Source organism: Chlorocebus sabaeus, chromosome 7 (genome assembly GCF_047675955.1).
Source record: "Chlorocebus sabaeus isolate Y175 chromosome 7, mChlSab1.0.hap1, whole genome shotgun sequence".
In the NCBI taxonomy this organism is placed as follows: domain Eukaryota; kingdom Metazoa; phylum Chordata; class Mammalia; order Primates; family Cercopithecidae; genus Chlorocebus; species Chlorocebus sabaeus.
The window spans coordinates 64927205-64952952 of NC_132910.1; the positions used below are offsets into that span (position 1 = coordinate 64927205).

Here is a 25748-nt window from a genome sequence, read left to right on the forward strand (position 1 = left end):
ACAAACAAACAAACAAAATTTCACAGTGTCGACTGAACTGTTATGTCCTTGAATTTGTTTTTTGAGAAAGAACTAGGCTGACTATATTAAGAGTACTCAAAAATGTTACTATGCATCCATAATTATTGAACTCTTGCGATCTTTTTAAAGGTATTTTCCCCTCATCTTCTTGCTACTGCAGGCTCTCAGTCATATTTCAGTGTTTCTCACACTGATGTTGCCTCAATGAGGTAGAAGCTAAGTAGTTTTACCAACTAACATAGTATGAATATTTCAACTATAAGGATGTCATTTCACTTCTTTGTGTTAAATACTTCTTATCTTATTTCGACTCAGGAAGTCTCTTCCCCTGGAAGAGACTGTCAAGACAGCAAAGCAGATCTTTTACTACCCAGGAATATGCAGCAGCATCTCCTATCATTGTCCTTTCATGTTTTCTAACTTATTGCAGCTGCAAAAATAGTAGCTTGTGCTTTCATTGCAAAGTCCATCACTATCCAGTCCATAGCTTCCTGAATCAATAAAAGATAATCTGCCCTTGCAGATATCTTTTATATCTTTTATTCAGTGAAGTGGGAAGAAGAGAGGCCAATTTACAAAACATATGGGAAAATCATACATTGTGTTAAAACTACATTTCCTCCCATACATTGTTTAAAACTACTAAAGCATCTGTAATCAATAGTAAGTGGGGAACTAGTGGAAAAGAGTTTGTAAGACAAATAAAATAATTAAGGAGTATTTTTCAAATTTGGAAAATTATGAAAAAATGATAGAACCTCTTGATATGTCAAGAGTATGTTGCATTCATCTATGGCATTGTAGATCCAAAGGCCAGGGCTCAACGTAGTATGTGTGCCTATATGCCCAACTTTGATGATAACTGTAGCTTTCTCAGATGTCAGCCCATTGGACTGAAAAGGCACAGCAGCAGTCAATCTGTGTAAATTTACAATGGTCTGTCACAACTTGCAAGACTTATTTAGGTTTGGAGGAAAATTGTTTCTACTTCCAATTTTTACTACACACACATTCACATAGTGATGCTGAAACTGCGTTTGCAAAAATTATGACAATGAGAGAAATTTGACATAACTGACTTCATCTTGCTTTTAATCTCCCAAGCTAACTGCCCTTGCTCATTCCTGGGTATAAACCAAGCCAATTATGGGATAAATTTACTTTACAGTTTAACTTTAAAGCAAGGATGATTACAGTCCTTTCCCAAAACTACAACCCCTCCTTGTTCAGGACTGAAACTACCTTCATAAAACTAATAAAAGGTCACAAGGTTAGAATTACGGTAGAGTCCTGAATTTGCTAAGTTCTATGAATAGTTAAGCAATAACCAGCTATTGTTTCCTAGTTTGCTTACTGATCAGGAGTCATGTAGCTGGAGGTCACAAGATTTATAACTTCTTTAATTACTCCTAATAGGTAACATTACTATTGTAAAACCTAAGATTGGTCTTTGAGATATTTTTCAGACTTTTGCATTATGGTGAATCAACTGATGCCACCCAGACTTGTGACTCATACAAAGGAACTGACTCAACAGGTCCTGCAACCCCCACCCAGAAACTAACTCAGCACATGAAGACAGTTCTGACATGCCTATGATTTCATCCCCAACCAGTCAGCAGCATACTTTCCCTAGCCCCCTTTCTGCCAAATTATCCTTAACAACCCTAGCCTCCAAGTTCTCAGAGAGTCAGATTTTAGAAACATGTCCTGTCTTCCTGCTTGGATGCCTTTTGATAACTAAACTGTTTCTCTACTGCAACATCACTGTCTCAGTGTATTGGCTTTATTTGTACAGCAGATGAGAAGAATCCATGGGGCTGTACCCATGTGATGCCTATAACTCTTCCAATGTTGTCATGCATTTGAAAGCACGTGATAAGACTCCTAGGCCCATGAGCCATTTCCATGCTTAGTTACTACACTGGTGAAAGCTTACTTTGGGAAGATAAAAATATCCTATCACACCAGAAATTACTAAATGACTCACAGTAACACATGCTTTTTAAGAAAGGATCCCTCACACTGATACTGTATAATGTTTAGCTCTGGGACATTTGTCTCTAAATTCAGCTTAGATAATTAATTTAAAAGTTCTTGTTGAAACATTGGGACCCAGTTGGCCAAGTGTGGTGGCCCATGCCTGTAATCCCAGCACTTTGGGAGGTCGAGGCGGATGGATCACTTGAGGTCAGGAGTTTGAGACCAGCCTGGCCACCATGGTAAAACCCTATCTCTACTAAAAATACAAAAATTAGCTGGGCGTGGTGGTGGGTGCCTGTAGTCCCAGCTACTTGGGAGGCTGAGGCAGGAGAATCGCTTGAACCTGGGTGGCGGAGGTGGAAGTGAGCCAAAATTGTGCCACCGCACTCTGGCCTGGGCGACAGAGCGAGACTCTGTCTCAAAAAAAAAAAAAAAAAAAAATTGGGGCCCAGTTTTACAGGTCCAGTAAAGGTGTTCTTAGTTTAACCAATGCAATTGCAGTAAAAATTAAATTTATGAGCCATATATTTCAGAACCAACAACATATTACATATTCTCATTTATTTTAACATGTATTATAAATGTAAATTACCATAAATTATCAATTTATTTTAAAATTTAATGTATAGTAGATACATATTTGTGAGTATGACTATTACTTTTCCTCTATTTGTTGAATTCAAAAGATGAACAGTCTTCAAAGACGCCATTCAAGTTACTTAATAAGTAATTAATATTCCACACTTAGGAAATTTGCGTTTATATTATATGAACTGAGATTAAGACAATAGTAAGAATTTTACACTAAAAAAAGCCTGGAGATAACATGAAGGTATTGACTTGGAGGTTTCAGAGAGGATGCCTACTGGGAATGACTACAAAGGTTATCTCTGGCACTTGCATAGGCAGATTACAACTACACAGCACTTACTCAAGTGAGGTTAATTTAAATAACCCAGATGATGAAATTCCTCAATAACTTACAACACTGCCCTGTTACAAAATTCTAGTTCAGATTTAAAGAATACCAACTCAGGTACAGATGTTTACACACATCCCAAACAAACTTTTTTTTGTTAGTTTTATTCTCAGCGACAGGTAAACACATTTCATGTTTATTAACTCATCATATATTTAAATAGCCCTAAGTTCCTTCTTAGGCTTCTCTCATCTTGTAAAGATTATAAGATAAGAGCTTCTATTTCTTGAAGAGAGACTTAAATATACAATCTCATATGCTCACACTCTTCCTACATTGGTCAAAATACCACTTAAAAAATCACAGTAATCTTTTGGAAGTTATTTTTTTCTGTCATTATGGACTATTAACCTTTCCAGAGTTATTTCTTTACTGTTTAGTAATATGTTTACATTTTTTTTGTAGCTTAACTTTGTGTAATGTGACACAATATTTAATCAAAATGCTATAATTCTTTGTGAAGTGGCCTAGGTATGGACCAAACATACTTACCTAAAATACTCACTGCCCCAAAATGTTATTTCCTCCAGTTGAAAACATTTCCTAATCCAAATTGTAAAATTGTAAAAAAAATGACATTTGGAGAAGGATTTCTTTTTCTTTCTTTTTAAATTTGAAAACACATAATGGTATAAGTTTTTGTCTATTACCCCAACTTTTCCTGAAATCTAGATTCTCTCCATAACATTTACCATCTGTGGTTTGCTAGACAGACATGCTGTAAATAACCACATGCAGTGATGTTAATAAAGAAACCAATGATCCTGTACACAGTCAATTCAAAAACAAATCATAGGTCTTTCACATTTAATCTGTTAACTTCTATCAAGATAGTTAGTTTCTTCTGAGGAAACACTGAACCGGGTAATCACAATTTCTAAAAGGGATATTATATGTTATCGTTCTTGAGACATTTTGCTTGAGAGTGTTTAAATAATTTTGCATAGATATGCTCCTTTTTAAATTCACATTTTACTTTTGTGGAAAACAATCAGTCTACATATTTTTCTTTTCCTTTCAGCAGTGATAATCAAGACACAGGCAAAATTGAGCCAATTTTTCAAAACAGTTGAACATATCCAGGGATAAAAGGACCAGTTCAAATGAGGCGTGACTTTGAGTTATTACTTAACACATGTTTAATAAATACAAAATGTGTCTCAACTCAAAATTAATGTGAAAACCTCATAATTAATTCATTAATCTATTAAGTGCCTATTATATGATACTATGGAGGCCAAAAGCAGTGAATTAAAATACTTTAATTGTTTAAAATTCATAATGAGTTAAAAGAATACTGTCGCCTTCACAAACACTTGGAAAAAACCATCAGTTTCGATTTTAAAGCAAAAATGAACTTGTTTTCTGCACTTGGGCAGCTTTATGTAGTTTGGGTATTTATGTATATAGATTGGCTGGATGTGGGTCTTAACATTTATAGATGTTTACCTACTTATCTAAAATAAATGTTTCAGAAAATAGTAACAATGATATTTAAAAAACACACACACAGTTCTCTTTGGATTTATGAACTCTTTTAAATCATGGGCCAGGAATTATACTAGGCATTCAATACATTGTATCACTATTCAACATAAGCATGCTCTATTATTGTTATTATTATTTTCAGGTTGAGCCATATGAAATTATCACTTTTACAGTTAAAAAATTGTTAGGTATTAACAATTATTATTATCATTTTTTATTATTTCTGTTTAGAGATGGCCTCTAACTCTGTCTCTCAGGCTGGAGTACAGTGTGGGATCTTGGTTCACTGCAACCTCCACCTCCCGGGTTCCAGCAACTCTCCCGCCTCAGCCTCCTGAGTAGCTGGGACTACAGGCACATGCTGCCACACCGGCTAATTTCTCTTGCATTTTAGTAGAGACAGGGTTTCACCGTGTTGCCCAGGCTTGTCTCGAACTCCTGAGTTCAGGTAATCCGCCCGCCTTGGCCTCCCAAAGTGCTAGAATTACAGGCGTGAGCTACCATACCCAGCCAGTATTGACATATTATTATCCCTATTGTACATATGACTCAGAATGGTTTACATGAGCAGTCAGAATACATATTCAATAAAAAGCTGGGTTGGGATTCAAATCTAGTATATTTGACACCAAAGGGTGTCCTCCATTCCAATAGGAAAAAAGATCCTATGACTTAATGCTATGATATGAATGTATGTGTCCCTACAAAGTCCATGTTGGAGCTTAATACCAAACGTTGATGGTATTAACAGGTGGGGGCCCTTGAGAGGTTATTAGGAGGGCACTAGTACCCTTATAAAAGGGCTTGAGGGCCGGGTACAGTGGCTCACATCTGTAATCCCAGCACTTTGGGAGACCAAGGTGGGTGGATCACTCGAGGTCAGGAGTTTGAAACTAGCTTGGCAAACATGGTGAAATTCTGTCTCTAATAAAAATACAAAAATTAGCTCAGCATGGTGGCGGGTGTCCATAATCCCAGCTACTCGGGAGTCTGATGTAGGAGAATTGCTTGAACCTGGCAGGTGGAGGTTGCCGTGAGCCGAGACTGTGCCACCGCACTCCAGCCTGGGTGACAGGGTGAGACTCTGCTTAAAAAAAAAAAAAAAAAGGGCTTGAGGGACTGGCTAGTCCCTTCCATTCCTTCTGCCATGTCACAGCAAGAGGAGCCATTTTGAAAGCAGAGAGTAAGCGTTCACCAGACATCAAGTCTGCCGGCACCTTGATCTTAGACTTTCCAGCCTCCAAAACTGTGAAAAATAAATTTCTACTATTTATAAATTACCCTGTCTGTGATATTTTGTTATAGCATCACAAATGGACTCAAACACTTTTAAAACATGCATTTTCTGTGGTTTTAACTCCTAAATTATGGAGTGGGGTTGGAGGGGGAATCATATGTACAAAAACCTACACAGAAAAAGTTGTAAACTGATCACAACTTCAAGAGACTTCCGATCATTTTAGTGGCTGCTAGGACATGTCATGGTTGGTATCCACTATGCTTCCTTCCTCTACCAATTAAATATTTATTATTCCTACTATTGCCCAACACTATTCTACATACTATGAATATGGCTATAAACAAAACAGACAAAAATCTCTGCTCTACAGAAACTTACATTTTAGTAGGAGGTAGAGGAACAGGAAACACGTAAAATAGATATTTTAGATAATAAACACAAGGAGAAAAGTAAAACAGAAGAATGGGGAGTGCTGGATTTGGGAGGACGTAATTTTTCATTTTATTTTATTTTTTGAGACAGAGTCTCACTCTGTTGCCCAGGTTGGAGTGCTGCGATGCCATCTCAGTTCACTGAAACCTCTGCTTCCCAAGTTCCAGTGATTCTTGTGCCTCAGCCTCCCAAGTAGCTGAGATTATAGGCATGCACCACCACACCTGGCTAATTTTTTGTATTTTTAGTAGAAATGGGGTTTTGTCATGTTGGCCAGGTTGGTCTCAAACTCCTGACCTCAAGTGACCTGCCTGCCTCCCAAAGTGCTGGGATTACAGGCATGAGCCACCATGCGCGGTCTGGAGGGATGTAATTTAAAATAGGGTAGTCAAAGATCTCACAGAGAGGGTAACATTTGATAACATTTGGTCAGAGACTTAAAAAGAGAAAGGGCAGTAAGCCACATGGAAATGTGTATCAGGACATACCAGGGGTGGAATAGTAAGTGCAAAGGCCCTGTGGCAGGAACCTGCTTGATACATTTCAGAAACAGTGTTTCTGATGCACATATAATAGGACATTAAGTCAGATGGCAAGGCAAGGCATGTCTGAAGGGGCCCTGGCCATGGCAGGTCTTTTAATAGATTCCGATGGCTTTGGCAGCCACTGGAGAATACAGAGCAAGAGCAGCACATGATCTAATATATTTTTGAAAGTGTAACTCTATTCTCTGTTGAGAATAGACTGTAAGCAGAAGCAGGTCAACGGCTGAGAAGCTATGTCAATAGTGTTAGCAAAAGATGATTATATCTTAAATCAGAGTGATGGCAATGGAGTTGGTGAGCAGTAGTCAATTCCCCCCAAAAATTGTGCATTTTGAGGGATAAACTAATAGGATTTTCTGAGACTGCAGGTGGGGTATAAGCAAAACTAAGGAGATAAAGAAATAAAAAGAAACTAAGGAGACAAAGAAAGACGAAGGATGATGATGAAGGTGTGTTAAAAGCACTAGAATAAAACATAGTCATATCAATTCAGTTTTCTTAGATGCATTTGAACACAAACACATTAAAAATGGTTGAGACATACTACACAGGAGTAAAGCAATGAGTAATGCAGTAATGCAGACTGCACTGATAGTACTACGGAAGCGAGGAGAAATTAAAGAGAAATGTTCTTTGGAGGTGACATTTAAAAATATAACAATCTATATTTTATATAAAAAATAAAATAGTTGTATAGAAAGGCTTTATATATGTTTTTAAAGAAAACGCAATTGAGTAGTTTGGAAATGTTCACACCTCATTACAGTTTTTAAATTTTGTTCTAATCTAAAGAGAAGAAATCAAACATCCAAGGGTATTTGCATATTGCAAAGAATTTCCTTTGGATACTGAAGTAGTCACATCTATGTAATCAGTGGGATAATATAGCTTTGGCAGAGAAGTTAGTTTCCTCACAGTAAAATAAATCATAGCAATCCCAATACTTAAATCAGTCTTTTTGTACGAAACATGTTGCTCACTTTCATATGATGGATTGGCAAATTCTGCTCAATAACATTGGCCAAGGGAAAAATGTTACACTATTCCATTTTAAAAGAAATAAAGATAGACTACCTAATTCACTGAGTTTCAAAGGCAAGATATTTTATCCATTCATGTACTGTGGAAGAAACTTTATTTAACATATAATAAAATTTTAATGCAAAAAATAGGCATTCACTGGGGAAATACACTAGCAGACATAATTTCATTGAAGAGGATACTATAAGTCTAAAAACTCCCTTAGGGAAACGTTAAGCCTTTTTAGCCTCAGTTTATTTTACTACATTCAGCACATAGAAGGTGCTCAGTCTTTTTTTCTTTTTTTTAAATGAATGAATCCAAGTATTTCAAATAGAGGTCTCTTAGTTAGGCATTACCTATGTTACATGCATCTGAAGCATCATTCTGTGTTTGTTCACATATGACAGCAGCTATATCCTTATGCTTCTTTTTCTTTTTTTTCTTTTTTCTTTTTTTTTTGATACAGAGTTTTGCTTTTGTAGCCCAAGTTATAGTGCAGTGGCATGATCTTGGCTCACTTTAACCTCTGTCTCCTGGGTTCAAGCGATTCTCTTGCCTCAGCCTCCCGAGTAGCTGGGATTACAAGCATGCACCACTATTCCTGGCTAATTTTTGTATTTTTAGTAGAGACAGGTTTCACCATGTTGGCCAAGTTGGTCTTGAACTCCGGACCTTAGGTGATCTGCCCGCCTTGGCCTCCCAAAGTGCTGGGATTACAGGCATTGAGCCACTGTGCCTGGCCATATTTATTTTTTTAATGCACATATTATTTCTTGTTTTAGCCATTGCACTCCAGCCTGGATGACAGAGAGAGACCTTGTCTCTAAAAAATAAAAAAATCAGAAAACAGTAAAAGGTCAAAATCAAAAGCAGAAATACATAAGGGAATTAATGTGAAAGGTGAAAATAAAATTCCCAATTTTTATTCAAATGAAAAAGAGGGGCATCTATGAGAATGTCTGTTTCCATATAAGCAATAATTGGTTAAGTCAAGTAATCAGTCACTTTATGGATATTTTACTAAGAATCTGAATTTTGTGTTAGTTAGGGAAGATACTGAGAGACTCATGAAATCTGTAGGGCATTCTGAAACAAATAATTTAATTATAGACTTGTTTAAAATTACACATTTTACTCAAAAAGCCTTTCCCTAAATACCCATTCTATCCAGACTTCCCTTTCTTACCCACTCCCATCCTGGGTCCTGGTTCCATTGTGATATTCACAAGCCTCATCCCTTCTACCCAGCCATGGAATTTAGTAACCCAGTGTCTAATTTCTAAAGAGCAATTTACAGTCCTTTTCCCACTTCTCTTAGATGACGAGTCCAGGAATAGCTTTAAAATATCTCTGTCTCTCTCTAACAATGAGTCTAGATCCCTAATTCCTGTCAAAGTGCTTGGTCTTCTCTGAAAAGAGGCCATTAGGGCTAGTATGATTCCAGATCTATGCTTATAGCTACATAGTTGCAATGTCCTCAGTCCCTTCTTTATTGTATTTCTTGATTTTACAAGCTTGCTGTACAGAGTAAATGAGATTTAAAAAAAAAAAAAAAAAAAAGCCCTAAAACATAGTGGTAAAGTGTTTTACAAATACAGTGGTACAGCATTTTATATATAAATACAAGACACCAATTGGTTCTATTCAGTAGAATTAACTTCACAAAAACTGACAAATAACATGCTGTTACCAATCAAGTCAACACATTCCTTTATAGCCTTACAGCTAAACTGTTTAAGTAGCAATGGTTTTAAGGTTCTTTGGGGGCTCTTTACAAAAGATAAGCTATTATCCTGAATTACGTTTCATCTTTTCCTCATTATTTAGTGCCTCACACCTGATCCCAGGAGCAAAAGATGATTCCTGCAGATGTAAGATTAGACTGTGCTACCTAACTTGGAAGTCTTCATGTTTGATAGAAAACCTCCCTGGCAAGTGCCTTTGCCACTAACCTTTTTGGAATACTTTTACATATTATTAAATGCATAGGATATAATATTGGAGTAATGTGAGGGCAGAGGGATTCCATAAATCCCCAAGTGGTTCAGTGCAGTGGTTGAAAGCATGATCCCAGCTTCTGTTAAAGCACTTAATGGTTATATGATTTAACCTCTCTAAGCTTCAGATTGGTCTTTTGAAAGACTGAGTTAATAAGACCTACTTAACAGATGGAGTTTTTATCAGGACAATGTAAGGTAAAGTCTTTAGCTACTCTGTGATCATTTTTATCCCAAGGGTAAGTCTTTGGTACAAACTATGAGCCTTGTTTATTAGCTATTTCTGCCCACTAAAATCTAACTTCCATGAAAATTGAAATCCTATCTATGTTGTTGCCTCTGAAAATCCAGTGCTTTTAACAGGGCTTGGCACCTAGTAGTCCCTCACTAAATATTTGCTGAAAGAGTAACTTACTAAATAAATGTAAAAATGAACAGGAAATTTCTTCATTCCTACTTGTCCTTTATCATTAGCCTACAAACTTGATCTAGACTCATTCATCCTAAAACATAAACAAAACAAAACAACCCTCCCTTGACCATGTATCTCCCTTTAGACATAGTCTTAAAACTGGTCTTACCATCTTTGGTCTTATAGCCTGCAAATGCATATGCCACAGAATCACCAGAGTGTTCTACCTATGGACATCTTACCACATCTTTCCTCTGCTTAAAACTTCCTGATATTCCTCAGGTGCTTGGTACATTCTCTTGCAGAATCATCCTTGTCTGTGATGTATGCCTCTCATCTCTTAATATTAGGTCAGCTCAAGCTCCTTCATATGGCTCAATGCTCCAATAACTTGCACCTTCCCTCCTCTCCAGCTTGATCTGCTACCACTCTCCAACTTGCATTTCACTCTTCAGTAATATCCTGACTGCCTGCAATACCTCAGACATACCATGCTTTGTTTCTGTGCCTTCTATTGGGAATGTTTCTCCTCTCGCACCTTCTTCACCTGGTTAATAGTACCTTCCCCTTTAAAGCTAAGTTCAGGAGTTATATCTTTGAGGAGTCCTTTCAGAATGATCATTGGTGAAGAGATATGAAAAGTGAATGAACTCTCTCAGGTTAGACCAGCTTTCTATAAACTCAATTTTCAGAAGAAAGTCACAAAAAGAGACTAAGTAGTTCCTCCTTTGATTTTTTTTTGTTTTTAAGAGACAGAGTCTAGCTCTGTCATCCAGGCTGGAGGGAGTGCAGTAGTGTAGTCATAGCTCGCTGTGGTATTGAATTCCTGGCCTCCTCTTGCCTCAGCCTCTCGAGTATACAGGTGTGTGCCACCATGCCTAACTAATTTTTATAAATTCTTTTTTTTGTAGAGATGGGGTCTTGTTATATTGCCGAGGCTGGTCTCAAACTCCTGGCCTCAAAAGATCCTCTGGCTTCAGCATCCCAAAATGTTGGGATTACAGGTATGAGTCACTGTGCTTGGGTGATTATAATCTTTTCTTACCTCAGAACTATTAAGAAAACTTAATATTTCAGTTTTAATATATTACAGAACTTTGGAAAGGAAAACTCACAGCAAAGATACAGACAGAAAATGTGTGCCATTACGCCTATCCAATACATCAATTGCATTATTACCTTATGGCCAAAAATACCTCCAAGTACAATAATATTAAGCCTGAATCCTTGACATGTCTATGTTTTCCTTATACCCAATCTCTGTTTCCTAATGTTACGCTTACATGATAGCCAATGCTGTTAAATTATTTTTTAATATAACAACAAAGCTTGGAAATGTTAAGGAAAGCAGCCTTGTTGAGTTTCCCTCCCTGGACTGAATACAACTATTGTAGTTTAGTCACTCTCCATTGATTTATGCTAGAATACAGTTCCCATAATCCACTCAGAATTGGCACAGTCCATTTGAAACTCTCTCAATCATTTGTGTCTTTGCCTGCAACATTATCTTGCAGAATCATCTTTCTTTTCTAAATCTTCTGTAGTCTAGTTAGAATACTATACATTACAGGTTTTCATAAAATATTTGTTGCACTAAATTGAAAAATGAAAATACCACTGTTTCAGATGTGAGAAATAAAAATTCTTTATTTCTACACAGGCTCTTTCATTAAGCTCCTCACTGAATAATGCCTTCTCTGCTTTTACTTGCTAATATCTTACTTTTTCATGTATCATATTAGCCTGAAATAAAATCACCTGTAACCTGGTGGAATATTAAAATTGCACAGGATTAAGATTAGTTTCTTAAATATTTTAGACTTAATTCCTCCTGACCAAATCAAGGGGGTTATAGCAGAAATCCATAGCAGAAAATAAAATTAGCGTCACTCCACTTACTCACAAAAAGAATCATGATATAGACAAATAACTTCACATAATTTATAGATATATTTAGTGGTATAAAATAATACAAACTCAGCAAAGGAGACATTATTTCACTCAAGCAATTATTTTATTCTAATAAATAATTTCAGAATTACATAAAATTCATAGTTAATGAAAACATAGCAAATAATTAGGATTTAACCTCTATACAGAAATGAATGAGCTCAAATATTAATTTAATTTTAGAAATTAAAGAAATTTTGTATGGAAACTTTAGAAACATAAAATTTGACCTCATAATAATTCTCACTGGAATGTGTTTAAAGTAGTAACTTTATAGTCCTATAGTGCTATTGATAACATTTTGGATATTCAGGTTAGTGAACATCATTTTTTCCCAATTTTAATAAGATTTCCTAAAACTGCAGCAACGGAGTTTCTTTCAACTTTGACTTAAATGTCTTTCTATGACTGCTTGAATAGTTTATATTATTAACATCTAATTGTTTTATAATAATATGTATTATCTTAGAATGTATCATTTTATATATTTTTTAAAATAGAAGAGATCTTACAGCAATCTATTAATAGTATTGCATCACAGTAGAGTAGAAAAAGAGCTTAAAAGTCCGTATTATTGATTTTAATATCTAAATTCTGCTGTTATGAGGAAACCTGAGCCACAGGGAAGTCATGCAACTTGCTCAAAGCAAGTTAGATAAAGGTTAGAACTAGAAACAGTATAGATTTCAGATTCAAATCAGATACTTGCTGACATTTTATATTTTACATCACTTAAAAAAAGTGATAAAGCCATAATCTGAAAAGATAAAGTAGAAGGAGTAATATTTTAAAATTTTACACAAACCTTAGATTTAGTAGCTTATTAAATAGGACAATTTTTATGAGGTAATGGGAAAAAATAGATATATGAACAAAAATGAGGAAGTTTTACAATCAACATTTATGTAACTATATTATAAAGTAAATTATATTTGGATAACTATGAAATTTTTGATTACACAAAGTGTGAGTCTGATTACCTCTTATATTTTTAACTCCCACATAAAGTAATATTTATGAATAGTTAACCCATTTATGCTGGAGGTTGCAATTGTTTGAATTTTTGCATGAGTGGAAAATCAGACCTTGGTGATGACCTTGAGCAGTAGGAAATAAATAACTCCCACATGCTTAGTGTTCCGATAATGGAACAGTAGGTATAAGCTGGTAAATGTTAGATTTTTAAACTCTGAATCTTAAAGTTAATTCTTAAGGCGAATTCAGAGTTTAAAAACTGATAGCTTAATCAAAGTTTAGAATCTGATGGAAGAAATCTTACAACATATACATGTCTTTAGAGTTTATGCAGTATTTAAAAAATAATGCTACATTATTTTTGCAGTGGATATTTCTAAAACTCATTACAGGGTTTCACAAACTCACAAGAAAAGCTATTTATAGAAATTTTGAGCAGATAAACTTTATTAATATAGAGTGAGCTGATGTTTTCCTTATGTTAAAATGAGAAGTTACATGTTTTTGCTTGTTGGTTCCATTTGTCTTGATTTTGGACCTTGTTTTCAAATGGGGTTGGCAACAGTCTGACCCTGTATTTTGTCAGCAGAGCTAAACAAGCTTGAGATTATCACTGAAAAACTTAGGATAACTTGACAGGAGGCCAAGAATAAAGAGAAAAATTGAGTATAGAGGTAAAATAGAAGAAATATACAAAAATAGAGACAATGAAACTGTGTTACATTCGTGGTGGCATAGAATAAATTTGCCATCAGTCCTATAAGTTACTAATTCTGATACAACACTTAAAAAATCAGCAGGGAGTATATGCAGACAGTAATTTTTCTAAATAAACTTGTTGTAAAATCAAATTTTGGATTAGAAACCTGAAAGAAGTTATTATACACTACAGTTTCCTCTAAGACACTTTTAACCTAATGGAATGACACAATTATCAAAAGTCCCTCAATAAAATACCCAAGATTTTCTTAATTTGCAGATTTTCTGGAAATGAGAAATGTATGCAAGACAAGTCCTAAAATACAAATTACATGTAGATACGAAGAAGATCAGTATAATGAGATCATCTGCCTTAGGAAATCCCACACAGAAAAGAAGGTTTTCATAGATCAAACAGAACTTAAGAACAGCTGAATCTGGGTAATCAGTCATCATACTATTCACTAATGTACATATTTATAGAAGACACACACAGATAGCTCATTAATCAAGTGATTCTATAAATTAGCTTAGACCACGATATCCAGGTGTCATCAAATACGAATCACCATTCAAGTAATAAGGGTGTCAACAACTTTGTCCTTAATTGAGCCTTTTGCAAACATCCTCGTTACTACTACCTAGTAATCAGGAAAAGGAAAAAGGAATTCAAGCAGGATGAATTCTCCACACACAGTCTCATAGCCATAGATTCTGCTTGTTGTAAAGGGCTCCACTTTCCTAGATCTGTAAGAAGGATGAACCACAGCAAGAGATCCAAGCTCGTGGTGAATGGTGAGCTGAAGTGAGATACTAGAAACAGGATGGTGACAGAAATGACACAAAGACATACAGGAACCCAACTTCAACAGGTGCTGCACAGGAATGCTGGGAAACAGCAGCAGATGGACCATATGGACATACACCCATTAGAAGGAAGTAGGTGACTCTGAACAATGGTGCTGGACGGGTTATGAGGCAGAGAGGCATTGTGGCTCACAGCGACAGGTTCTGCAAACTGTGGCTACAGCCACAAACCAAAGGGCAGTCTTCAAATGTATACAGTGTGGAAAGAACTCCTGCTACACATCACTGACTCTAGGCACACCCACATTCCTGGCGAAGAGTGCAGTTTGTACTGTCAACTGCTAATTAAGAGCTAATGATGACAGCTGTTTGATAGCACCTTAAATTAATGGAAGTAACTGTTTTACTGGAAATGGATTAAAAATGGAAATGCCTATTTAAATAATTTTTGGCCTAAAGAATTGTGTATTTTGAAAACACTAGTTAGCTGTAAGGAGAAAACCTTTTTTCCTAGTATAGGATAGGCAGTTGTTACCACAGTGCTTCCATGATGGCAATTATGCTTTGTTAGGACTCCCATTGGTTTTTTTTTTTTTTTTTTTTGGAGACAAAGTCTCGCTTGTCACCCAGGCTGGAGCGCAGTGGCGCAATCTCGGCTCACTACAAGCTCTGCCTCTTGGGTTCACACCATTTTCTTGCCTCAGCCGCTCAAGTAGCTGGTACTACAGGTGCCCGCCACCACGTCTGGCTAATTTTTTGTATTTTTAGTAGAGATGGGGTTTTACTGTATTAGCCAGGATGGTCTCGATCTCCCGACCTTGTGATCCGCCTGCCTGGGCCTCCCAAAGTGCTGGGATTACAGGTGTGAGCCACTGCTACTGGCTTTTTTTTTTTTTTTTTAAAGCAAAGTCTCACTCTGTTACCTAGGCCGGAGTGCAGTGGCACAATCCCGGCTCACTGCAATTCTCCACCCACCAGGTTCAAGTGATTCTCATGCCTCAGCCTCCCGAGTTGCTGGGATTACAGGTGCGTACCACCGTGCCCAGCTAATTTTTGTATTTTTAGTGGAGACGGGGTTTCACCATGTCGGTCAGGCTAGTCTTGGACTCCTGACCTCAAGGGATCCGCCTGCCTCAGCCTCCCAAAGTGCTGGGATTACAGGTGTGAGCCACCACTCCCAGACTCCGATTTGCTTTTAAACTATTAGTAACTCTCCATGACACTGAGTTTGCTGCTGAGTTTCCTCACATAGCATCAGAGATACTTGGTTTTAAACACAGAACAAAATTAGAAAGGTGCTCAAAAGGTCAACACTAGGGTGTTAACACATTGCCTTGGAGAAAGAAAACAATGAACTCTGGAAGCTTTTTAGAAAGAAGAGTTGTAAAACAATTCAAGTCCCTTAGGATGATTATGAGCTTGGGAAGAAAAATGTGGTTAGAGCTAAATGTTGAAGGTATTTAAGAAAAAGGAAATAAAATAACTTTTAGATTTTAAAAATATATTTATCTTGGGTCTCACTTTTTTCCTGGGTTTCACTGAGTTTTTTTTTTGTTTGTTTTTGGATAAAACATGCATTTATGTTGGGTTTCACTAATTTTTCCTGATAGTTATTGTATTAAGTAAGATAAATGGGCCTACATTATAGGACAACAAGATTCATATAAAGGGTAGGAAGCAGCATTTTGACTCTGACACATTCAAATCTCTTGAACACGGCTAGTTCACAAAGAGAAGCACGTGGAACTTAGGTAAACAGAAGGGATTCAATAAATATTTGCTGAATGAAGAAACAGCCTAGACACAATTCAAAAGTATTACACAGACTGGGGCCATGATTTCTCAATGGAAACTAATAAGAAGAGCTGAAGAAAAATGGGCCTTTAAATCCTGGCTCTCTAAGGTGCTCCAGACTGAAGAACCATTAATCTCTGACTACTTTTGCTTTCTTTTATCTTTGAGAACAGCTGGCCTGTCTGCCTTTTCCCACTCAAAGTGGCAGGAAAGAAAAACTCTGTTGTTAGTTTACCTCATTTCTTCCTTTGACCAGGTCACCACAGTGTTTAATCCCCTCTTCCAACAACTCCACGTTTCTTTACATTGGAGAGGACACAGAAGCTGTCCCTGCCAGTTAGTCCTTGGGGATGGGGCAGAATGTGCACTGCCTTGGCATGGGAGGCACGTGACATGCTATTCAAGGAATCATGTGCCATCATAAAACGACGTACGTCTAGGTGCTGGTGTTAGATGCACTATATCCGAGGCAGCCAGCAGCAATGGGTAGAGCATGTGCTCGCATGCAGAAGTATGTATGGGGGCATGCCTTTAAGAATATGTCAACAAGTGTGGTGTCTCACTGATAACAATGTTGTCTACAGAAAAGAGAAGGTTGAAAAGTATGTGTGTGGAAGACACATAATTTTGTAGATATGACATGGCTTTGTAGATAGGATACAGTTTTGGTCAGATTATTTAACTGATAGTATTTGTGAGTTCTTGGATGTTAGTTATAAGATGTTAGATACGAGTAAATTTGGGTTTCAACAGAACTGGACAATAAACACATTCCCTACCAAGCTACTGAGAGCCACAGAGATTCTAAAGTAAAAATGAGACAGCATAATTATTCACACATAGGGTCTTTCTTGAGGACCACGCACTGATAAATGGAGAGATTCTCACACAAACAGATAATCAGCATAATAAATAATTTAAAATCATTTAAGACCATTTTATGTACCACTTGCCCCAGTAAAAATGATGGCGCCTAGGCAATCTTTCAAAGTGTCTTCTAGTCTTAAAGGTTTCTAATATCATTCAATATTAAAAGGGTTAGTCTACAAAAGGCTGTCTGGGTCTTATAGAGAACACAAATGAGTCCTAACGAGGTATGGCTATGACATTTTTGGCCAGATCTACACCAGTAAAATTAAGCAGAAAGTTAAATAATGTATTTATTAAGGGAATAAACCAAAGCACTTTGGGTTAAACGAGCAACTGGACATTTCTTTTGATCTCAATATGATGCTGAATTTCTCTAATACTTGTTGTATATAGACTCAATGTATCTATAATACAAATACTATCTCAATTTATGAAATCCCAGAGGCAAGATGAAACCCATATCATTGTTATGATTTGAATTGGAGAACTGTTTTCTAAGAACTGACATTATTATTTCATTTTATTAAAAAGAAATTACAAACTACAAGGTAACACTGACAGGAACTCTGTTTATACATTAATATTTACATAGATTAATAACAATGATCCTGAACCAATACTTAGTACAGCTGAATGCCAAATTCAGGTGAGAAAGACCACTTAATAAAACCCTTCTCATGATCACGTGCAGATGAAGTGCATATAGTGAGGTGCTAGTATTCTCCTAATTTTATTTAGTTATTTAAAGATTCAGTTTCTCTAGTGGACAATGAACAAGTTTTCTTAGTCATGCTCAAGGGAAGAATGTAAAAATTCATATGAAACATTTAGCTTAGCTTAAAGAGCTAATGAATCCAAAACACAAAGATAATGCTTCCTGAATCACTGGGAAAGCTAAATGGCTTATCTATTTATTTGGCTAAAAAAAAAAAAAGAATATTTCAATCTAATATGACTGGTATAAATGATTCATCAAACTACTTCAGTTCACATTTTAGCTTAAGTGAAAGAGTGAGATGAATAGAGCTACTAAATAAAATTCTTGACACAGCTATCTACCTTTCCACTGTAAAAAATAATGACTGACTACCTCTAGCAGAGTTAGGTCAGTGTGTTTAGTTATATAAATAGAGAGTACACTTTAATAGCATCAGCTGTTCTATTCACACAAAAAGGAAAAAGTCAGCAGAGCTGACTGGCAAGTTGTGATCTACAGCCATTTTTATTCTCTAAATTGACCCCATGTCTCCTTGACCTGAGAATTTCCAAGTCCTTTATTCTAAAACATGAATACAACTTTTCAAGACTTTATCGTATTAATGCTACCTTTAGAATTAAAGCTTATAGTGATACTATTAGGTAAGTAATCTTTTCAGATGAGGTTTAATTAATTTATGGATCATTGCTCCCAATTTATATTTCTTTTCCTTTAATATTTCTGTTTCAAATCCTACTGTTACCGCTGTTTGTCAGAATGTCTTCTAGATAACTGGTCTATAGAGATTGTAGTTATATACAATGAATTATAAAAACAACATAAAACTGCAAATGCAATTAATACAAAAGTAATACTTCTAAAATAGTGATGTGGCCAAAGGAGGTGACCTAACTGCAAATGTGTGTTCAGTATATGTGTGCAGGGGCACTGAGAAGATGTCTGTAGAAACACTACCAATGACTCATACACGTAGCTAAAAAAACCTTGGCAACCAAAGTGAATGGAGGTCAAGAATATCTTTGGAATGTACACAAAAAACTAGGATAAAAAGGCAGCCAAATAGAAAATTCTACTGATACTTACTTGAGATGACTAAAAGTTAAAAAGTTATTTTTATACTGTATCCTTAAATATAAATTGTTTTCCAGATAAATTTTATGAATGTACCCAATGCGAATACATTTTATATTACTTTTTGACTGACAAATTTACAATTTGTCATGTTCCTATAACTAGCAACTCATTATTAGTTGTCATTACTGCAATGTGCTAGAATGTGCTACATGTCTACAGTTCAAAATATACAAAAGAATATGTGGGAAAAATGACAAAAGTAACATATTGTTGAAATAATTATGTACTTATAAAAATATTTTTTTACTCATAAATAAAATATTTTTGTGTTTCAGGATAGGCCTACTTCCTAAACTTATTAGTTATTTGAAGCACTTTTTTTTTCATGTATATATATATATGAAGCTCTGAGTTAGGATTTTCCATTTCTGGTTAAATCATACCTTTCACATCTTCATCCTCAATTGTTGTATTTGAACTCTCAGTTGACTCCTGATGAGAAGAAAACACATTTTTAGGTTGCATGCAATGAATAGTTTGATTTCATCTTTAAAAATTGGCTAGTGACATACATATCATGCAAAATTCTTCAGCAGGCTATATGCATATGCTGACATGCAAATGGACAAACACATTAAGTGGTTTTTAACAGAAATAAAATGTCTGATGCTGCAAACATTTCAAACAGGGAGTACTCTGGTTGCCTAATCTCCGAAGCCGTATAAATCCAGGTGATTTGTAGAAGCAGCGGAAGTATGCAGTTTACCTTAAAAACTGTGTAAGGATGTGTTTTGTGTTACAGTGCCCTATAAGGTTTGCTTTTTCTGTGTGTTTACGAGCAATTGAATATGTTAGCTGAATGAATTTGAAACTTAAAATAGAAAAAAATTTTATTCCCAATTAATTAACCAATAAGAGTACCTTCTTTGTGTCAGGCACTATGTTAAGGCCTGTATGCTTTACTCCTTTATAAGGAGAGAAAGCATTTCACTGCATCATTTGATGAAGAAGCTAAGGGGGTTAAGTTGAGATATGCTGAAAGTACTTTTCAGAAGAATTTTCATGTTTGTCCTCAGCACAATGGAATTATAATGAATATTTTACTTTCAAGGACAATTAGACTTTTTTCATTCTTTTCAAAATTAGAAACTGGCTGTTATTGATAAGAAACCTACTTCCATAATAAAAAGACAAAGTTCTTTCTTTGTAAAACTACAAATTAAGTGGAAGATTGTTAAGCACACTTAAAAATATACTATAACTGCCAGAATTAAGATATACTTCTTAAAATGGTACGATAAATGTGTTCATTAATAATGTATGAATAAAATATTTTCTAGCAAATACATTTTGCAATATTCGTAAGAAAGACACAGTTTTCTACTTGGAATGATTTAAATGCTAGAGCCAAAAATAACTGGAAACAAACTTCCAGTCAATAGCTCAGTAATGGAAAACAGATTCTGGAAAATAATGTAAACACCAGCCAGTGTCATTTTAGAGATTCAGTATTCCAAAAGGTGATAAATTTATATAAATATCATATATACTATTTAAACCAAGGGAAAAACTAATTAAAGGTGTACCCAGAGTCTCCATACACACAAAACCAAAGAAAGGAATCTTCATGCATTTCTTAATGTGACCTAGTATTCAAATTTAAGCTGTAAATGAAGGTAAACCCATGCACTGTAAAATTAAACTAATTCATGTAAGCAAGAAATATCATGCAGTAACTCTTACAAATGATATAGCTAGAACTACTGAAGTGTCCGTTCCAGCTGTTATGCTCGGCGTTTCATTGGCTAATGCTATTAAAAAAATTGTTCTCATATGTGATGGTCCTGACTACCTCAAGGCTTTTTGGGACCTAGACTATTTGCAGTGTCATGACTATAAAATAAATCTCATATTAAAGAACATAACACTTCATGTTTTTTACTTTAATGGTTTTAATATTGATCAACTACATGTTAAACCAGAGAGGAAATGTGTTTTCTAAGTCTTAAGATAAAATGTGCTTTCTAAGTCTTAAACATCATTGATAAGAGTATGGAGAAGATGTATGACTATATCTAGTATTTGAGAAAAGTTTAGTATTTTTTTTCTTCCCTTAGAGATATAATAATGTATGAAAAGTAATAAATTGGACACATGGAATAAATTCAGAAAAGGTCTTTCATCCTATAGACATGTATGCTAGTGCTGTTACTTAGTTAACATGCTATACAAATAATTTATAATGTATAGGAAACAATTAGTCTTCTTTCAGGCTAAGTAGTTAAACCCCTGTTACTGGAATATGTATTACTCAACAACAGACATATTGCACAAAAAGTGAAACTCCCTGATTCTCCTCAAACTCATGCCAAATAACAACAACAATAACAACAACAACATCATCATCACCAACAGGGAATTAAGAAACAAACAATAAAAACAAAAACAACCCCACTCTGACAACAGAATAGAATAAAACTCAAAAGTAACACTAAAGTAAAACAAAAAAAAACCTATGAAGTCAAGTTGATATTTTTGAAGACAATGGAATGATATTGCCAGAAATTCTAAAATACCATGCACAATATATCTACAGTACAAAGCACAAAGTCTTGGGAAAAAAAAAGTGACCAGATGGAATTGCTTAAGACACACAGTCATCTTGACATAAAGACTTCATTCACGTTTAGCCTGACTTTTATTGACTCATGGGAACATTAGTTTCTCTTTCAAGATATCATTCATTTTTATTTGCAAGAAGTATGTCCACAGTTATAGACAAATTAGGCCCAAAAGGAAGTGTGGTAGAAAATGGTTAGAATTTTCTTTCCTATTTTTAGATAATGAATTAATTTTTTTGAATATTTGATGAGATGTATAGTCTTGTTAAAGCAAGATGATGTTGATTCTTTCTGAATACCTTGTTTCCATCAGGGTTGTGGATTACAGTAGTTTGGGGCTCCTGAGTGAGAACAAAATAGAGAAAGAAACAGTTCGCATTGGTAAGTACATTATTTCTAGTGTGAGGGACAGAGCAGAGTGAGCCAGCTGACAAAATGAAATAGTGACAAGAGCTAAAGCGATGTTAACTGCTGTCAGAGTTGCAGCTGACAATATCTCTGATGAAAGATCTCCCTGGCGAGCCCATGAGATAGGAACCTCCCTACCCAGAAGCAGCATGCAAAAGACCTTATTCTTGATCAGCATTCAAACAAGGCTTTGATATTTAGAAACTTGAAGAGGCACTCACTGTTTCACCTAATCCTATGCTTTCCTTTCTTCTTTAATGAGTGGCCTGTGAATGTCTGTCCCATAGAGAACTGCCAAGGACACTGGAGGTAAAACTTCGAGATGATTTCAAATTCTCGGAGAAGATATTTTTCAGTTATATTGGTTTGAAACTTGATTATGGTCTCATTAATATAAGTAACACACAACTGAATACCCTTGTAAAATCTAGAACCATTGGACAACACTTAAAAAAAGACTATACTAAAGAATCCATTTCAAAAGTCCATAAAAAATTTTAAGGAATATTTTAAAAGTTTACCTAAAGGGTTCTAGAACACTAATCATGTAATCACTATAATTGGAGGCATATTGCTATTAAATCCTGTGTTAATTCATATCTTAAAAAAAAAACCTTCCACTTTATGGACTATATATGAGGGATATTTGGCTGTAAAGTCATGCTTTTTTATGAAGAAATTATTGGTTTTTCTATTGTTTTCTGTCAGAAAGCAAAGAAATATTCCCAAGTGGAGAATAACACTCAAATAACTGATTTTAAAAAAAGATGCAATATGCATACACCAGTGACATGCCTGGCACCTTCTTTATGTGATATCTTGGCAATGCGGAGGTACTGCAACCCTCTGGGAGTTCTCAACCATGGGCACTCTCCCACCATTATAGTTTACACTGCTGCAATATTGAGAGAGACTATATCCACTGCTTCCATTCTCCCTTTCCCTTGGCTACAGCTGTGATCAACATTGTTTGTTACTAGTAGATAACTTGCTATCTTGATGTGTCCTTCTTTTAAATGTTTTTAAATGGAGCCTCATAGTTAACTCAAGTGAAATGATTCCCTAACATTTTAAAATTTATTTACAATAACAGCATGAGAACAGTAAATAATTGAAAAAATTTCTGAAAATCATAAATCAAAATATGAAATAATTTAAGGAAAATGTTATGGAACTCAGAGAGCACTGAATGACGGTATTCAAATTCTGAATTTTAACATAATACCATCTCAAAGTGTTAGACTAATTTAGTTGTTAATTGTGTGGATTTGATTGAGATAGACATAACTGGTTTCCACTGATAATTCAAAGCTCTATTCTTTGCAATTTCATTCTTTGGATTAAAGTGAAACAGTGACAATTTAATTTCAAACACAATAAACAAAAAGCTCTAAATTATCCAGTGCCTCTTTATCTCAGAAAGTGAAGTCTTACAAAGCCCTGCTGTGTTTTAATAAGAGGGAAACAAGAACTCTGAATAAGGTCTACTTTTATGTTGTCTAGCAACAATCCCATTAGCTCTCCTTGATGTCAGCATTTGCATCATGAAAAGAAGAAACCATTGTTTGCATAATCTAGAACTATCATCATCAGAAGAGCTAAGAGCAACCAAAGCGCTGTATTTTGAATGCAGCATGCAATAATTCCAACTACAGAGACCACAGCTATCAGTACAATGTTCAACAATGAAATGAGATAATCTCATGTTAGAACACACTGCTTGACAACTAACTTAACCAAAAAAACTCAAAAAAAAATAAATAAATAAACTTTGTCATATCGTAGAAAGCAAAACAAAAAAACCAAAAAAAAACAAAAAAACAAAACCCAACATCCAACGAAATAAAATATTTATATATATGGTATCTATATAGTGAAAGCAAATGAGAGAAATCACAAAAAAAAAAAAAAGAAAGAAAAGGTAAAGAACTTAAGAAGGGTTACAAAAGAGTCCAGGTATACCAGCGCCGGGGGAGGAATATTTTCTTTGGGGCTGGTTACCACGTTGGCTTTGTTGTTTATCTGTGGGTATGCAGAAAATAGAAACAGAGATGCCTTAAACCCCTTGGTAGCCAATATCTCTAGACGCAGCATGTCTACATGGAGATGTAGACATGAAGATAAAGAGCCACTGAAGATGAACGTGAAAGACATGGTGACGACTGACAGGAATGATGATCGCTAGTCTCCGATGGTCACACACAGGCTGGACCATGTCCGTGATGGTGCAATGAGAAAACAGACGTGTCTGCTGTTGCTATGCCACCTTAGCAAACAAAGAACTGCTTCAATGGAGCTCCAATCAGGTTTCAGAGTATGAAATGAATATAACCATTCTCATACTCTTCAAGTGGATTCTGTTTCCAAGCTTCCAATTGTTCACTGTTATAAATACATTTATTTCTTCCCCCATTTTATTCTTGAGCCTGAAGTCACATATAGACGATCTTTCTCTGGGGATCCATCATTACTTTGCTTAGGAGCAATTAAATTATCCAATGAAAATTTAGGTCTTTGATAAAATGCTGTCACAATAGCTTTTAAAAATGATAAGTGTAGATCTCCTTTAAAAATTACATCTTCAATTATTAGTGGGGAAATCAAACTTTTTATGTTGAATGTAAAAGGACTTTAATTTTTACAGTTGTGTAAGAGGAAAATACTACATTTTCTGTCACAGTGCTACTGCTATCACTGCAATCACTGCAGAATATATTTGGTAATATCATTCCCTTGCTTTAACATAACTGGATTTGACTTTAAAGAATATATCATTACCACTGTGGAAGCTGTGTGGTAAAAGCAACTCAGAGGATCAATAAGTGCTCTAACGGTTCACAGAGAAGACTCTTCGTAGACAGTGGCAACCAGAAACTATAACTGAGTTGGGGCACCAAGAATCAAAGACTAAAAAGTAATAATCAACATTCTTTTAAACTCATGCGTGACAACTTACGTTATGGTTCTCAAACAAAAATGTAAGGTAATATTCATTTTCTTACACTATAGTATCTAGGTATTTTATTTATTATTTTCTAAAGGAACATACTTCCACTATTTTAATATAAATATATAAAAGGATGTAAAGAGAAACATATACTATATAAAATAAGTGAGTATCAAATGAGCATTTACAAGTGGTGACACCAGTTTAATTTTTTGGGTTTTCTGGGAAGTCTATACCTGATAACTATATATCCTGTCAAAACTAGTATTGAGAGGAAGATAGAAAGTATCATAAATTAATTTAAATATGTAATATTTTTCCTTCCTTTTCATTTCCATTTGTGTGATTACTGGTATTGTTATTTTTACAGTAAGCTGTGACACTGTGCTGTTTGACCTGCAGGAAAGGATAGAAAACTTCTAAACTTCCCTTTACTGGAAAATTCTATAAATGTTGTCATCAATCTATATTTTTCAGAGAGTTAAAACCTTTTTTCCCTTTAAATCAAAGTGTACAGAATTTAACATGATATTGTGTAAGAGCCAAAGAGATAAGAGGTAAAAAGTCTATTAAAGAGGGATAAAAATTCAGTATTTATGTTAGTACAGGGTACGTGAGAAAAGAGGAGGGATGCACACACAAATAAATTCCTATTAGGGAAACGTGCTAGGCAAAAGATAGTTGGCTTCCTGTCAAATGAACAGGGGCACTTATGGTTAAAGCACCATATGTATTTAATATGCCATATTTAGTTTATATCAGTGA

The 25748-nt window shown here is 35.2% G+C and overlaps 1 protein-coding gene across 7 annotated transcripts in view; it reads right to left on the reverse strand.

Annotated features, from left to right (window-relative positions):
• The window catches only part of CAMK2D (calcium/calmodulin dependent protein kinase II delta), a 315871-nt gene that overhangs the window by 23448 nt on the left and 266675 nt on the right, over window positions 1-25748 (reverse strand). For 6 of the 7 annotated variants that reach the window (XM_037991198.2, XM_007999628.3, XM_037991199.2 and 3 more), the window contains exon 14: window positions 19451-19499. In XM_037991198.2, the coding sequence (XP_037847126.1) occupies window positions 19451-19499 (49 nt within the window). Of the gene's footprint in view, window positions 1-19450; window positions 19500-21927; window positions 21970-23998; window positions 24059-25748 lie in introns of all 7 variants that reach the window. The other variant, XM_007999632.3, reaches the window with a different exon arrangement.